Source organism: Nansenia antarctica (assembly GCF_963989245.1).
Source record: "Nansenia antarctica genome assembly, chromosome: 1".
In the NCBI taxonomy this organism is placed as follows: Eukaryota; Metazoa; Chordata; class Actinopteri; order Argentiniformes; family Microstomatidae; genus Nansenia; species Nansenia antarctica.
The window spans coordinates 54,518,295-54,536,467 of NC_137674.1; the positions used below are offsets into that span (position 1 = coordinate 54,518,295).

At 44.3% G+C, this 18,173-nt stretch overlaps 1 protein-coding gene across 1 annotated transcript in view; it reads left to right on the forward strand.

Moving 5' to 3' along the window:
* The window catches only part of jag2b (jagged canonical Notch ligand 2b), a gene marked incomplete at both ends in the record, with an annotated part of 80,540 nt that extends 70,257 nt beyond the window's left edge, over nt 1-10,283 (forward strand). Inside the window, 5 exons of the mRNA XM_080524141.1 lie at nt 250-365; nt 2,654-2,926; nt 5,018-5,149; nt 7,291-7,441; nt 9,772-10,283. Coding sequence (XP_080380267.1) covers nt 250-365; nt 2,654-2,926; nt 5,018-5,149; nt 7,291-7,441; nt 9,772-10,283 — 1,184 coding nt within the window. The remainder of the gene's footprint in view (nt 1-249; nt 366-2,653; nt 2,927-5,017; nt 5,150-7,290; nt 7,442-9,771) is intronic.
* Between the last annotated feature and the right edge of the window lie 7,890 nt (nt 10,284-18,173).

The following is an 18,173-nucleotide window of genomic DNA, read 5'->3' on the forward strand; positions in this document are numbered from 1 at the left end:
GGCAGCGGTGCCAAGACTGTGAGTGTAACCCCGCCCCCCCCACGTGTCTCATACAGTTTCATTGAACATCAGTTGCAATTTTGACATGTGCACATGTGCGTGTGTCTGTGTTTCTCTCTGTGTGTCTGTGTGTATCTGCGTGTGTGTGTTTCTGTGTGTGTGTGTGTGTGTGTGTGTGTGTGTGTGTTTCTGTCTGTCTGTCTGTCCGTGTGTGTGTGTGTGTGTGTGTGTGTGTGTGTGTGTGTGTAGTCATAGGTACAGGGAAGACCTGCCACTACGCCGGTCTGCAGTTCCCTCATGGGAGTCGCTGGGAGGAGGAGTGTAACAACTGCCACTGTGTTGACGGCAAGGTGGAGTGTACCAAGGTAACCAACACACCTTCTACCATCACATGTAAAACACTCCTCAGGAAGGAAGGGAGAATGATTGCTTTGTTGGAATAGGTTAGCAGTGTTTCAATGATGGTGAGCGTTCTTCATCCACTGTAGAAGTCTTCCTTGGTGGCCTGGGGTGGTCCAGTGGTCTACACTGCACACATATGCCCATGTTGGCATGGGTTCGAATCCAGCCCATGCCCTGCTGACATGCCCTCTCGTCCTTCTTCTCCTTACTTTCCTGTCTATCTTCACTATATCTGTCCAATAAAAAGACAAATATGAGTGGGACGGCCCCACTCAGAAAAAATTGCTTACATAAAAAATGTTTTAAAAAAGAAGTCTTCCTTGGCCTACCAGCCCATTCGCAATTGCTGAGCTCACCAGTGTTTTTTTCTTTCTTTTGGATGATGTTTCAAACTGTTGTTATTAGGGATGTCCCGATCCGATATTGATATCGCATATCGCCGCAATATTGGTCCTGAATGCTGGATCGCAGATCGCACCAGAAAAAAAATAGGCAGCGATCTGGGGCTCACTCACGTGATGACAACAGTAGTAGTCAGTGGTCACGGGTATGAGAGTTGGCTAGTAGCTACCTGTGTGTAATGTGTCTGACAATGTCATGATGCTAGCTGGTGAAATCATAAACCATTTGCTTACGTAATTTTTCGGTTGTTTACATAGTCTGAAACTACAGATGGTAAGCTTTCAAATGATGCGTCATACATTGAAATCGGAAAAAAATTCAAGACGACACGAGTATTTGAATGTTTGTTTGTATCAATGTTGAATGGTGACTGCTAAAAACGCTGCTAACAGCTAGTGGCTAACGTTTCGTTCTAAAACGAAAGTATGTTTACAAGCCAGGTATCACTTACCGGTAGCCTCTGGCAACAGTGAATCCAACCCACAGATTATAAGTATTTAGTGATCGTTAAACTGTTGTATATTATATCGAGTGGTACTTAAAACAAGTTGCCTGTTATGAAAAAAACGAAAAGCAGATATTGTTGACACTCCTTTGATTCTGGGACTGGTTTCTGGTCTCACCAGCAGCGTCACTAGGCTACACTTTTAAAAAGGGTGCTATAATTGATTTGCCATTTGTAAGAGAAGATAAATAGAATAAAAACATGAAGGCACTAAAACTAGAAATCAGACAGTAACTCTTTTTTTTTTACAATGCTGAATGCTGCAGTTTAAATTGTTTTAACTTTAAACCAGTTGGTCACTGAGTACTGCAGAGTACTGGTTTTGTTGCTTGAATAAAGGCTGGCAGTCTTTAATAGCCAACTGTTGTTGTGGACTATATACTGGGGAAGTATTTGTTATTATTCAGGAGTAAAACAATAAATACAAATATCGGATTGATATCGGACCGCAGATACCTGAAGCCCAGGTATCAGTATCGGTAGTGAAAAAATGGGATCGGGACATCCCTAGTTGTTATTGGCTAGCCTAAGATTTTGGATATGTTTATGATGGTTTCTTTCTGATTTCTCAGCCCAATAATGACTTCCTTGACTTTCATTGACACCTCTTCCGTCCTCATGTTGACAAACACCAATAGCAGATTCCAAAGGAAACGGCAAAGCCTAGAATCAATACTAGACATTGACAGCGCTCTTATGACTGCACAAACGATGTAGCGGAGCACACCTGACTAACCAGAAATAACCTGTTATGCCAATTTTCCAATACTACTGGTTCCCTGAGATGCATATAAAAGGGTTGTAATTTCTAAATGGTGAAATCAATTAAAAATAAAAATAAAGCTGAGAATCTTTACTTCAACCTCACAGTAATTGATTGATTTAAAAACCAAACTGTTGGAGTACAGAGCTAAAAGAACATTCTTCCTCTTTCCAATACTTATGGAGGGCACTGTATATGAGTGTTAGCCTCCTATATTTGTAAAAATATATAACATGACTATTAATGTGTTTTTAGGGTTAGGGTTTTTTTCTCTCCAGAAATATGTTATTTGGGGTCTCCTCTGGCAGTCACAATCACTGCTTAATTGTCAAGCAAGGAAAACTGGATCCAGGTATCTAAGGGTTAAAAAGCAGGCTTCGGAGTGTGAACTCTAGTCCTACAGTCTCTTCAGGATTCAGCAAGAGTCCAGAACATTAGTTGAGCACAAATAATACCCAATCGCAGTAACAGCACCTGGCTCGGCTGAATACATCTTTTTGAGACAGAGTTGATTTGTTGGACTATGATCTCCTACAGACTTGTGGACGAGCCCACTCTAAACCTGCCCCCCCCTCCCCCAGGTGCTGTGCAGCCACCGACTGTGCCTCCTCCAGGGGTCTCCAGCCTCCTCAGGGGTCTCCGAGCGGCAGTGGGTGTGCCCGGGGGGGCGTCAGTGTCAGGACGACAGGTTTCTGACCTGCTTCTCGCCCCCTTGTGGCCGGTGGGGTGTGTGCTCCTCCTCGCCTGCCCCCCCTCCCACAGTCATCCACACACAGTGCAAGCCCAACAGTGGGCACCTGGACAACAGCTGTGCCCGCATCACGCTCATCTTCAACAGGGCCACGGTGCCAGTGGTGAGTGCATGAGTGAGTGCATGAGTGAGTGCATGAGTGAGTGCGTGAGTGCGTGAGTGAGTGCGTGAGTGAGTGCGTGACTGAGTGACTGAGTGACTGACTGATAGTGAGTGCATGAGTGAGTGCATGAGTGAGTGCATGAGTGAGTGCGTGAGTGAGTGCGTGAGTGAGTGCGTGAGTGAGTGAGTGCGTGAGTGACTGACTGACTGACTGAGTGACTGAGTGACTGACTGAGTGACTGACTGACTGACTGACTGACTGACTGAGTGACTGACTGAGTGACTGACTGAGTGACTGAGTGACTGACTGAGTGAGTGAGTGACTGATTGACTGAGTGAGGGACTGACTGAGTGACTGACTGAGTGACTGTGTGAGTGACTGACTGAGTGACTGTGTGAGTGAGTGAGTGACTGAGTGCGTGAGTGAGTGACTGATTGACTGAGTGAGTGACTGACTGACTGAGTGACTGAGTGACTGACTGAGTGACTGACTGACTGACTGACTGACTGACTGAGTGACTGACTGAGTGACTGACTGACTGACTGAGTGACTGACTGACTGACTGACTGACTGACTGAGTGACTGACTGAGTGACTGACTGAGTGACTGACTGACTGAGTGACTGACTGAGTGACTGACTGAGTGACTGACTGAGTGACTGACTGAGTGACTGACTGATAGGGCTTTCACACCGGCAAAGAACCGTGCCGGTTCGCGTTCGCATTCGGAAACCTCCGAACGTTGGCGCTGTCTGGCGAACGATACACTGGTATGAACGCGGGCTTGTTTGCCAGACAGCGCCAACGTTCGGAGGTTTCCGAACGCGAACGCGAACCGGCACGGTTCTTTGCCGGTGTGAAAGCCCTATGAGTGACTGAGTGACTGAGTGACTGACTGACTGACTGACTGACTGACTGACTGACTGAGTGAGTGACTGAGTGAGTGACTGACTGAGTGACTGAGTGACTGACTGAGTGAGTGACTGACTGACTGACTGACTGACTGAGTGACTGACTGAGTGAGTGACTGACTGACTGACTGACTGAGTGGCTGACTGAGTGGCTGACTGAGTGACTGACTGACTGACTGACTGACTGACTGACTGACTGACTGATTGACTGACTGATTGACTGACTGACTGACTGAGTGGCTGACTGAGTGACTGAGTGACTGAGTGACTGACTGACTGACTGACTGACTGACTGAGTGCGTGAGTGCGTGAGTGACTGACTGAGTGCGTGACTGACTGACTGACTGACTGACTGACTGACTGACTGACTGACTGACTGACTGACTGACTGACTGACTGACTGACTGACTGACTGATAGGGCTTTCACACCGGCAAAGAACCGTGCCGGTTCGCGTTCGCATTCGGAAACCTCCGAACGTTGGCGCTGTCTGGCGAACGATACACTGGTATGAACGCGGGCTTGTTTGCCAGACAGCGCCAACGTTCAGAGGTTTCCGAACGCGAACCGGCACGGTTCTTTGCCGGTGTGAAAGCCCTATGAGTGACTGACTGACTGACTGACTGACTGACTGACTGACTGAGTGAGTGACTGAGTGAGTGACTGATTGAGTGAGTGAGTGAGTGACTGAGTGACTGAGTGACTGAGTGACTGAGTGACTGAGTGACTGAGTGACTGACTGAGTGACTGAGTGACTGAGTGAGTGACTGACTGACTGACTGACTGAGTGCGTGAGTGACTGACTGAGTGCGTGACTGACTGACTGACTGACTGACTGACTGATTGAGTGAGTGACTGACTGACTGACTGAGTGTCAGTTTGTATATGCCTTAGTACTAATAGGTGCCAGTGGTGAGTGTGTGTGTGTGTGTGTGTCTTAGGGTCAGGTGGGGTAACGAGGCAGCTGGTATATGCCTTAGTACTAACAGTTGTGTGTTAGTGTCAGGTGGACAGTTACCTTAGTACTAATAGTTGTGTGTTATGGTCAGGTGGGGTAAGGACAGTTGCCTTAGTACTAATAGTTGTGCAAGTTGCTGTCCTCTCACACTCACTTTTGATGTGTGTGCGTGCGTGTGCGTGTGTCTGTGTGTGTGTGTATATATGTGTGTGTGTTATCACCAGGGTACGACAGTAGAGAACATCTGCTCAGAGCTGAGGTACCTGCCCGCCACACGAACCCTGGCCAAAGACCACGCCCTGCTGGTGCTGTGTGCCCTGTCCTACACCAATCAGGACACAGTGGAGGTGGCCCTGGTAAGTGTACCCGCCAATACAGAAACGTCTCTCGGATTCCTGCCTTCAGTGCATTTGAAGGCCATCACTTTTGACATCCATTATTATTGGCTATTACCAATGTGAGAGGCGGTCATGGCAGGGTGCCAGTTAAGAATGGCCAACTAGGGCAGTCATGCCAGATTTGAACTCCACAAAGTCTACCTTTTTTAAGAGTGTTGAGATGTAGCCAAGTTTAGATTATGGCATAGACTCACTCACTGCACAAATCCTTTTATGGACGGAAATGAGATGAACCTCAGAGTGGCTCTGATCTTGATGTCCTCAAAAGGAACATGACCGTCTCTCTTCCTCAAACAGAGCCGCTCCCGACTAATCAGGTTCCTTTGACGGAGGGTAGGAGAGTTTTCCCACACTGTAGGAAATCCAGGCAACTCCTTGACCACATTCAGCATAGCCATGTTACGGAGGAAGACAAACTATTGTGTGGAAACACCTGAGAAGAACCTGTTCTCACTAAAAAAGTGTCTACTCTTTAGATAAACGTTTAAGGTCAAAGGAAGAATAAGATGTTAAACAAAATGTATGCTTTATGGATTGAAATGTCTATGTGGGTTTTATTATGTTAGTAAAACCAAGAGGGAATTAAGAATCACAGTGCACAAAGGCAACTTCAGGCATTCTGGCATGTTAACAATGATTGGTGTTTGGCCCATATAAATAGAATGAACCACCTAGGTCATTCAGTACAGTTCATTGACATTTTTTATTTCATGATATCAATTCTCTGATCCCAATGTAGTTCCATATCTAGTTTAAATGAAAGTGTATTATTCCAGGGTGTCTCAAGGAAATTGGTGATTGAGCTAGGAGAGCTAGGATTGTAGCCTGATGCAGTAGGCCTATGGCCTAATGAATTTGGGAATCATATTTTGAAAAATCAACGCAAAGCTGTAAGAAGCAAGACTGATAATGAATCAAATAAGCACTTGTGGTAACTTTTCAGTCTGTTTACAAATGGAGCTGTAGGAGTCTAACCTAATGCAACAAAATTTATATTTTGACAGTCTGTTATGCAGCATAATTTATAATAATAATAATAATAATAATAATAACTTGGATTTATATAGCGCCTTTCATAAAACCCAAGGACGCTTTACAATTCTAAAGGAAATGGTCAGAAAGACAAAACACGAAAAAAACAAAAACAGAAACCATGATTAGGGGCCAAAGGCCTTGGTGAACAGATGGGTTTTGAGGGCTGATTTGAAGGAGTCCAGGGTGGGGGCATTGCGGATCACTATGTGGAGAGAGTTCCAGAGGGTAGGTGCAGCCACGCTGAAGGCTCTGTCCCCAAAGGTCTGTAGTTTGGTGCATTGGGTGGACAGCAGGCCCATGTCTGAGGACCGCAGGTTCCGAGAAGGGGTACCGGTATGTTGGGAGAGGAGGTCAGTTAGGTACTGGGAGGCGCATGCTTGGAGGGATTTGTAAGTGAGCAGAAGGATTTTGTAAGTGATGCAGAACTTGACCGGAAGCCAGTGGACGTGGATGAGGGTAGGGGTGATGTGCTGCCAGGGCTTGGTGTGTGTGAGAACCCTGGCAGCTGAGTTCTGCACATACTGGAGCCTGTCCAGGTCTTTGCTGGGTACCCCGAACAGGACTCCGTTGCAGTAATCCAGACGGGAGGTGATAAAGGCGTGTATGAGGGTTTCGGCCACAGAGTCAGTGAGGGACGGTCGGACTCTTGATATGTTTTTTAGGTGGAAGAAGGCAATTTTGGTGATGGATTTGATGTGGGATTGGATGGAAGGCATTGCCCCTTTATAATCACGTACATCTCCTATCTGTCGGGGAGACAGAAACAATAGTCTCTGTTTTATTCTTGCTTTTTACATGAAAAAAACGTAATTATTTTGTGACACATTTTCAAAATGTCGATGCACTGCTCTTTCCTCCTCAAACCACAAGCTCCTGACACACACACACACACATTTTGGAGACTTAAGTTGCATTCCCAAATGAAACAGTATAAAGGAACCAGATATTTTTCACACGCACTCAAAGACATACATATAGACATACACACACACATACACTCTTTGCTTCTCTCTTGCACATTTGCCTCACTTTCTCTTCACTTTGATTCCCTTCCCTTACTCCAGTCATTTCAGCCGGAGGAGCAGACGGACCACAGTTTAATCCAGGAGGCAGCCAGTACCATCGTCAGCATGCTCTCCAAGCGCCACAACAGCACAGTCATGCTGGCCATCATCGAGGTCAAAGTGGAAACGCAGGTCGTACCCGCCTCAGTGGGTGAGTAGATGCCCAGGGTCTCCCCCAGGGTTCAGTTGTCAGCCCTCTCTACTTCCTGATTTAGCAGCTGTGTACTCCATGATATTCAAGGCAGTGAAGGTCCACTGTCACTTTTGGCTAGTTAATGGGACTGCTACTTGTTATGTTACAAAAGCATGAAAATGTGATATAAACCATTAGTTACTGTTTCATGGGAAATGTGACTGGCTCTTCTGGCTGGCTAACTGATCAATGTATGCTAGTTTCCGTATACATTTCCAAACTAAATAAATACTGCCCCTTCAAACAAAAGAATCCTTAGCTTATGTTACTAAGAAACCCTGCATGGTATACATCATACCAATAAAAACAGGGGTTTAGTGCAAAAGCACCATGACTGATTGACTGGAGCCAATTGATTTTAAAGGCAGAGGCCGTAAACAAAGTTGGCAGTTAGCAAAGCCCAATGATGTGCATACGGCAGGGGTCTTCAACCTTTTCAGCCCAAGGACCCCTTGGACGAAAGACAACCAGAACAGGGACCCCCACATGTAATAAACATTTTTAAGTGTGTTCCTCTCCTGTAGCGGCGCATAAAGAAGCGAAGAGGCGAGTTTGTAGGGCACTCTTCTTAATAACATTTACAGCCTTTACAACAGTGTCCATAACATCGGCAAACTCAGCCATCAGTCCACTCTTTTGCCCAGTCATAGCGCGCGCACCGTCGGTACACACCGCGACACACTTTGCCCAACTTAAGTCATTTTCACCGAAAAAGTCATCAATCACTTTGAAAATGTCAGCACTTGTTGTGCGTTCAGGAAGCTTCTTACAAAACAAGAACTCTTCACACATTTCGTCTTGGTCAACAAAGCGCACAAATGCCAAGAGCTGGGCGTCTTTGGACATGTCCACTGATTCATCCAACTGGAGTGCAAATGCCGCCGCCGTTTGTAATTTCTCAATTAACTGCACCCTCACATCCGATGCCATTTCACCAATTCGCCGAGCAATTGTTGTGTCTGACAACGGGATAGTCTTCAACTTTTCTGCATATCCATCATTCCCAAACATGGTCTTGCACATATCAGTGGCCGCAGGCAATATCAAATCTTCTGCAATTGTGTATGGTTTTTTACACTGGGCAACGCGAAGAGCAACTTGATATGTATGAGGCTTTCAAAGCAAGCTCACCGACTTTCGCAGATTTTCTTATCATTGTCTGTTGGCCTTGGAGAGAGTGCAGACGAGCCTGAAAGTAGTCCAGTGCTCTATCTTGTAAGTGGCCATGGTTCGTCTCCAAGTGTCGTTGCAGCTTTGATGGCTTCATGCTTTCGTTTGAGAGCGTCATCGCACAAACAATACACACCGGCAATTCCACTCCTTCGGTTTCTTTGAAAGTAAATCCAAACTTTAGGTACACTTCTGAATATTTTCGGGACTTTTCTCTTTTGCGTTTATCTGCCCCTGGGGCAGGCGCTGCTGGGGCCGAGGTGGAAGGAGTAGCCGTTGGATCTCGAGCTCGAGGTCTCGTTACTGTTACAAATGTATCCATCCTGCTTCACTAATTAATAGTAGTAACTAATAATATATTGTTTTTACTTTTATTATTGTTATGCTAAATATTGATTGCTAACGATATGCTAATTATTGACTATTACTTCAATGTAGTTCTGTTGTTCTGTTCCGCTGTTCATGTTCTGTTGTTCGCAACACCTAGCTTGCTATAACGGCTAACGTTCGATTCTGCTCCATGGGAATAATTTATTTTGTAAATAGTTTTTCGTCAAAAGTAGCTTATTATTGCCTATTGATGCTTGTAGTTTACTCAATATAACTTTTGTTATATTTTTTAATTGTGACAAATTATTTTGGTGAAAATTGTAAATTATTCAGAAAAAATTTGGCGGACCCCCTGCAGTACCTCTGCGGACCCCCTAGGGGTCGCGGACCCCCGGTTGAAGACCACTGGCATACGGTATAGATCTCAGGGAAGACTGACTTGAAAGCTCTATGTTCCCTTAAAGGGGCGACTCAGTCACACACTTACTGTCTGCATATTTCGTGTTATTAATGTACATTGCATCCATGTACTAAATGTCATTATTACTGAGATGAGTGAATAATGGTAGACCCATCCAAATATAGAGAATATGCTCTGTCTACACAATGCTCTGTCTAACAGTTTCTTCCGCTTGAAAGATGATGCCTTGAATTATTGTTTAACGTATGATAATGTACTCAATGATGATCAATCTTGTCTTTCTTTTCTCCCACTCAACACCCCATCATATTTGTCTCTTCTTTTTTTCTTGCCCTCTCCCTCTCTTACCATCTGGTTGGTGGTGTAGACTACCTGGTGCCCATCCTTTGCGTGGTCCTCTGCGTGCTCTGCATCATCGTGTGTGTGTGGTGGACACGCAAACGCAGAAAAGAACGTGAGAGGAGGGCGCGTGCCAGAGCCGACGAGAGTGTCAACAACCAGTGGGAACCTCTACGCCCTGTGGGTGGACACCAACAACAACTCAAATACAACAACCGGGAGGCCCAGCAGGAGCTCAAGAAGCTCATGGGCTCCCCCTACAGGACGTGTGGCGGAGCTGAGGAGGAGGTGGAGACGGAGACGGAGGGAGAGATGGAGTTGGAGAGAGGTGAGGGGGACAGAGGAGTGGAGACGGGCTCTGTCTGTAAGTACTCGAAGGCTGCGGTGCAGTCCAAAAGGGAGGTGATCTGCACCTCGCACAGCTCTCCCCTCAAAGCGCCTCACCGGACCACCTACAGCCCCAAAGACAACCGCTGGAAAAATGTCAACGCTGCCATGGCAGGCCAAGACCTCAAAGATCATTGTGTGATCATTGTGTGAATGGACTCGCTCCATCACCCAATGAGATGTGGATGGATCTGGGGAAGGATCCATAGATTGGACTATTAAGAGGGGGAAAAAGCCTTTTGAGTTCAAAGGAACAATTGTTGGTTTAATTTTGTTTTTGTTATTGCTGTCATCTGTAAGATATGGTTTTTTGAGGCTGAATGCCGAAGCGAAGAGGACTTTTTTGGCTTTTGTTGACATTCACATTTTTAGTTTAATTTTATGTACAGATGAAGCAGAATTGTATTACTTTCTAATGATGAAAAGCAAAGCAAGGTGTTTTTTTTGTTTTTTTGTACTGTTTAAAAAATGTACGTTGAAAAAGTCCAAATGGAGGAAAACAAGACAACATGTATAAAGACATTTTTTGTTTACAGATGATTGTGGTTCTATTTAATTGCGGGCGGTCGGGCCTCTTTGGCGCGGCAAATATGGGGAAAGGAGGGGAAGATTTGGGGGACTGACTGTGGCAACTGAGGTTACCACGCCAATCTGCTCCTTTCTCTGGCCCTGGCGTGCCCGCCTGTCCGTCTGAGAGCGTCCCGCACCAGCCTTACCAAGCGTGTGGCCTCCAGGGGGTAAATCTCAGTGCCTACTACGTGGCCTTCTACTTTCTTCTCCTGTCTCTGGGTTTTGTTGGGATGTTTGCAGTATTTGTGTTGGTAGCAAGTGCCTTTCTATAAGCCCCCTAAGGCTCCCTAGTCTCGCTGCCCAGTTTGACCCCAACCCTCATACAAAGGGATAGGTATTTGGAGAGTCCACATTCACAGTAACACCATTCAAGGTATTTGATCAAAAAAAGAAATCTGTACATATGTGTATATACTAAAGGAGTCGCTGTGTATATTTGAATTTAATAACTTAAAAACAAGTCCATTTTTTTATTATTATTATTATTATTATTATTGTTATTGCAATTATTATTCTGATTATTTTAAATATTTTTTTTACAACGCCATTCCTTTTATTTATGCCAGTTGACATGAGCAGGTTTTATACAGTAACAGTTCCAACAAGAATATACAGCGTCCCACAGTCAAGAGCTTTTACATTGAGGTACCCCAATAAAGGTTTTATTAAGGGTTTATACCGGTAAGTAGTTAAACAATAAACATTTATAGAACAATATAGATAGTTGTATTTGTGTGATCATTGTTTTATTGCTTGCCAACTTACTAATTTAAGCCAATAGATTGCTGTTATTATTGTGCCGTATAGATGCACTATGCATTATAAATGTTTGTAATATGGCATGCTCTGTGGTGGCCTGTAGCCATGTCAAACAATTATTTCCTCACTAAAGGTGACTGATTTACCTCAGTTAATCAGACACCAGTGAAGGGCTGTTGTCTCTCTTTCTGTTACTTCCAGAAGGTGCAATATTGCCTACGCCACCTGGCCCTACACTTTCTTCGGCCCTCGTGACCTGTGCCACCATATTTAAAAATCTGTATGCCTTTGGTACTACACAGTGATCAACTTGGCTACAGTTCCTGAATGGAAAAGTCCAACTGGTATCCCAAGAATCCTGCTTAGGGGCCCAATCTGACATTGTATGAACAGAGGCGGGTAAATGCTAAATAATTACCACTTAATTATCACTCATTAATAATATATGAATATTTCACAGTGTTTTAACATTTGTTTTAAATGATCACTTCTACCCTGAAAACTGTACCATACAAAGTCTAAACTTTCCATTCCTTTGGTTGGGAATTCAATTTGTGACTTTGCATTTAGGAGGTATTGATAGTAGCAGCACAGTATTTTTGGCAAGCACTAATGCAATGATCAAGTGATGTTAGAATATAGGGTCTATACAGTTCTAAGAGTTTATGACATTATAAAACCACTACAAACCCTGTTAAGACGGTGCCTTAATGTAAAACTGTAACATTACATATGTATCAACAGTCATCTTTTTATGTTGTTGGTTTGTTTTCACTATTAAGGAAAGTAACTCTTAAAGTGTGTGGTGTATTGTGGCGTATTCTGTTCGCCTCAGTAAAGCTCTCTCCCTGTCTCACTTTGCTGTCATGGAGGTTTCTGTAGAATAACCATGGGCGTTCCATATCTGTGGTGAGAGACCACCATGATTCTACTTGCAACATGTATGTGGATGCCAGTTTTGTCAAACCATGTGAAAATAAGTATCGTCTGCATCCGCCTTTTTGCCTACTTTTGGTCCGAGGCTTTAATAAAGGGAACCATTGTTGTTCTTGTTATCATGCAGTTGTGTTCGAGGTACCAGCTAAATCCAAGATGACTTACCTCAGAAGGTCACAGTGACTGATATGTTTTTGTTTCTTTTTCTGTTCATATCCATGATAACATCTCCAACAGCCATAATGTTTTCTCAACATGGGACAACACAAAATAAAGAACTTTAAAACACTATCCCTTAAAAGCTGGTTAAAGCTAAATATGCATACATGGAGGTATATGTGAAAAATGTGTAATTTTGTACAAAAGAAAAAGATCTGGGGCCTCATTTATAAAAATGTACTTGAACATCATCTTTAACTTGCACGTAAGCACATTTTTCAGAACGGACGTACACATTATTTATAAAACGGGCTGCGCTTGTTTAAAATTGCGTATGTCTGTCGTACGTACTTTGTCTATAAATAACCAATATACTTGAAATTGAATGCAGGTGAATGAGCTTTGTATTTACGCCCTGTGATAGCGGGGTGCGGACACCAGTGATCACTCGGTGAGTTTCCTGTCTTTGAAAACTAGTCTGGTGTTTTTTAAAGGTTTTTCTGTATGCCCATCCAGATCCATTGTGTATGTCAAAATGTTGATATGGAACCATATGATCATAAATAACCTTATAACAGGGCTTATAATGCTAAATATCTAGGAATCCTGGGGAATCACAATGAATCTCGCCTTTATCACGCCTCAAGATCAAATTTTATCCAAAGTACCTTCTATAAATGAGGCCCCTGCTCTTGCAAAAAAAGAGACCACGTGGCCACATTTGGATTTAATTGTTCTTAGAAAAACTAAATCCAAATAATTCATTAGAGCATTTTATATTGCTGTCCTTAAGGAGTACAGTGTGTCCTTGTATGCATTATGGCAGATGGGGGGGGGGGGGGGGGTTGGGTGACTGATAGGGCTCACAACCAGCTGGCTTTGGCCCAGGCTTGTTTCCCAGTGTACAGTGATAATCATATTTCAAAACAGAATTTGATAATCAACATCATAATCAAACTTTTGCTGCAAAAAGGGACTCTTTGGACCTCATTGAAGGGACACACACGAGAAAGACACTAAACGTATACTGTAGAATGTGTCTAATGAAGTACCGTCATTGGTTTCATCAGCCTTATCAAAGTACACTATTCGACTATTACAATTGACCATAATTTGCCCTTGCTTCAGCTCAGAGCTGAGGACGAGTCTCGATCGATCCGATCCTCCCCCGCTTCCTCGGATCACTCTGGCTCCAACCAACCAATGGCGCTCGGTCTCCAGTTCTGGGCCGATTGGGGCTCCACCAATGGGAGGCTGCCGTTTCTACTGGCTTCATGGGCTGTGAATGTTTCATGAGGAATGTTATGATGCTGTGGGATGTGGGGGGGGGGGTTATTCCCGTCTCCTGTGGGTGCCCTGGCGCTAATGGGACCCTCCTCCTTGTCGTCCGGAAAGGCCGGATCAGCTTACAACATCTCAGAGGAAGCAGGTCAGCCACAGAAGGCTGTTCCGGCCAACAACAGTGACTAAGTATGTTGATGAGAATGATGATGATCATTCCTATCATCATCATCATCATCATCATCAACAATAGAACAATTATGGATGGTTGGTGATGATGATTATGTTTGATAGAGAGGCAGGAGAACAGGCTTCCTAAATCAACGATTATATACTGCTTTGAGACATTTCAATGACAACAAAAATCACACAAGGAATATGTTCTTCAATATACAATAGGACTAGGTATAATAAACATTTGGAAGTCTCAATATGGGTTTACTAATGTTAGGTAAGCAGATGTACAGGCAATAGTATGTCTTTTTCAAGCCAGGATCCAAAGTTCCTATTCTAACCAAATGTCACATACTCCAAGCTGGGCAATATATTTCATTCAGGTGCAGCCAAAGTCCCAACAGGTAGATAAGATTAGGTTCAGACACCACTCTTATAGTGCACCAAACTTAGATATAATATGTAACTTCATATTATAGGTGTCAATGGAACGAACCAGTTTGCCTGGCCACACCTTTGGGTATAGAATGGGTGAATTTGGCCTCTGCTCACCAGCTGGCAGACACTGTACCAGTCCAGGTGAAGAGTTGCCTACTGCCCACCATCACATTTATCCATAATTAGAGTCATGCCATTTGGGGTTATGCTGTTTTTGTAGCCCCCATCACTCAATAATTAACCACCATTTTTAGATGCATAGGCGATTTTACAGTAATCTTAAATCCTATGGATTGAAATTGATATTACTGTCATGTTTGGATATAGGAAACTTAATAAGGTAATGTCCTTCATTCCACAGCTTTAACCCACATGCTCTATAAGAGGAGATATTGGGAGTCTCCCTATCTATCCCAGACTGCAGCAGTAAACTGACACCGGATTCCTGGAGTGTCTCCCTGCAGTCAAGGGCGTCTGTGTGCCAGGCGCTTATAAACACGCTCATAAACATACAAAAGTGTATGTAGTGTGTACTGGGCTGATAGGTATAATCACACTCATTTCAGCCAGTCAAACAGGCATGCGGCTTGTCCCTTGGTGACAAGGGAAACAGATACATACATATACATGTGTACAGTAATCAGATTTTCCAATCCCCCAAACAAAGCTTTATAACGTGAGGAGGTAACAAGTACAATCACTGTAAGAATTCAATAATATGACCAGCACTCTCAAATAATGAAAAATAAATGATGTATTTGAAGAATTTCAGCAGTCACTGGACAGGTCTCGGCATCCAACCTTCAGCACAGAGTACAACAAATCAAACTAAACCGGAGATCTGTACAGTAGATAGGCCACCATGGCTTTCCTCTCCTCGCTGTTCTCAAATCAGGCATGCAGTGTTAGGAGATCTGAGGGTTTGGATTGGATAGGCCGAACCAATATATTGTAAATTCCACCAAGCACATCAGAGGGCAAGGCAGAGCTATTACTATATTGTTGATACCTGTTAGATACTCCCAGATCTTCAAAAGTTTGGGATTGGGTATAACTGTGACCAAGGTGACTGGGCGCAGTCCTGTGTAAGTCAATAAGAGTTGAGGGACCAATGAAAACCTAAACACAATGAGGACAGTCTGGGCTACAGTTGGTTTCACTTTCCGTTTTGTCATTTGGGGTCATCCTGTACCTTGGCGTCAGAAATAATGAATATATATAATAGAGAGGAGAAGATTTCACAGAGGCAAAATATAGGACATGATCTGAATCCTAGATTGGGGCCACTTAATTTGGGGCTGATGCTGAGTTTCTGTGTGTGCAGTTGTGTTTTGCACACACAGTATAGCACAGCTATTTTTTAATAGCGTAAAAAACCAGTCTTGTGCAGTGCAAATGCAGGGGCGCTAGGGGGTGTGTCTGAAATATTATTGCTATTCCCAATGCCAGAATTTTTCAGTGCAACTGATGGCAGGTGATTTGCTCGTTGTTATGAACACGCCACTATTACTGCTCCTCCACCCACCTGAGGGCATACGATGCCTGCCATCATGCCTGCCTTTGGACTTGCATCCGGTGCAACGGCTGAAAATAGAGACGTCTGTTTGTCTGTCTCACGTTTGTTTGCGCTGTGCTGTCTGTGACTACATCTGTGAGTTTGTGCCTCTTCGACCAGCCGACCGGCAGCAGGGTCACAGGATGTAGAGCTAAGCCCTCTCCCTTTGTCTCCCCTCTCATCTCCACACACACACACACACAGACACGCACTCCCTTATGGGCCTGAAAATGTGCATGTGTGATTGCGCAGACTGCAGCTAGCACCAAGACTGGAGCAAGGCAGGACACCTTACTATGGCGCTGGCTGGCTGACTGGATTTGTACTGGGTTTGGCTGGCACTGAAGCTCCCTCTGGGCACTGCGGCATAGCATGGCCTCAGCTCGCTACTGGCTGGGGTGAGTACCGACTTGGCAGGAGTGCAGGGGGTAAACAAGTGTTTCTGTGTGTGTGTGGGGGGTGGGGGATTCTCACCATAAGTAAGAAAAAAGCTGAAACAACTGTCCCACAGATCATCTTGGAAAACATGTTGGTGCGTCACATGCTGCAGCCCAGGTCTGCCCAGAGGGGCCTTCTCCTGCTGTCAACAGAGGGGAAGGTGAGGCTCAGCAACACAGCTCCACCTGGGCAGACTCACTCCCTCCAGCTGCCTCTTTCTCTATGTCTTTCTTTCTTTCTTTCTTTCTTTCTTTCTACGTCACCAGCAGAACAGGCTTCACTACAAGGTGCAAACCACTAGTTATCCTCAAAAAGGATGGTCATATACAGATGGTCGTTATACAGTGGGGAAAATAAGTATTTCACCCCCTGCTGATTTTGTGATTTTACCCCCTTACAAAGAAATGAACAGTCTATATTTTTAATGGTAGGTTTGTTTTAACAGTGAGAGACAGGATATATATTTAAAAATATCCGAAAATCACATTATATGAATTTTGAAATTATTTGTGTTTTATTGAGTAAAATAAGTATTTCACCCCCTAGCAAAACATGACACTATGTATTTGGTGGAAAAACCCTTGTTGGCAAGCACAGTGATCAGACATTTCTTGTAGTTGGTCACCAAGTTTGCGCAGATCCCAGGAGGGATTTTGGCCCACTCCTCTTTGCAGATCCTCTCCAAATCCTTAAGGTTTGGAGGTTGTCGCTTGGCAACTTCAGCTCCCTCCACAGATTTTCTATGGGATTAAGGTCCGGAGACTGACTAGGCCACTCCATGACCTTAATGTGCTTCTTCTTGAGCCACTCCTTTGTTGCCTTAGCTTGTTTTGGGTCATTGTCATGCTGGAACACCCATCCACAACCCATTTTCAGTGTCCTGGCTGAGGGAAGGAGGTTCTCATCCAAGATTTCACAGTACATGGCCCCGTTCATCCTCCCCTCGATGCAGTGAACTCGTCCTGTCCCCTAAGCAGAGAAACAGCCCCAAAGCATAATCTTTCAGTTTGCTTTGCCTCCTCCAAACACAGCAAGTCGAGTTGATGCCAAAGAGCTCGATTTTTGACTCATCAGACCACAGCACTTTCTCCCAAGCCTCCTCTGAATCATCCAGGTGCTCATTGGCAAACTTCAGACGAGCCTGTACATGTGCCTTCTTGAACAGGGGGATCTTGTGGGCGCTACAGGATTTCAATCCATTACGGCGTAGTGTGTTACCAAAAATGTACTTGAACGTCATCTTTAACTTGCACGTAAGCAAATGTTTCTAAATGGACGTAAGCATTATTTATAAAACGGGCTGCGCTTGTTTAAAATTGCGTACATCTGTCGTATGTACTTCCGTCTATAAATAACAAATATACTTGAAATTGAACACAGGTGAATGAGCTTTGTATTTACGCCCTGCGATAGCGGCTCAATTATAGCGGTTGAATTAAGCCAAGTGCTATAAATAGGCTTGATTGAGGTGTTGAGCAGCATCTTTGGCGAGTTCACACGATGGTAGACAAACGAAAGAAGAAAAACTTTACTGAGGAGGAGATCGACTGTCTTTTATCAGAAATAGACGCACGGTCGTAAACGCTCGCCCCCGAATTCCCCCGATCACATCAGGCAGGATGCGGCTGAAGGAGGGCTGGGATATACCCGACCGCCTTTATCACGCCTCAATTTAGAATGTGTACACCATACAATAGCCTAATGGCATATAAAGGAAGACTGAAATACAATCA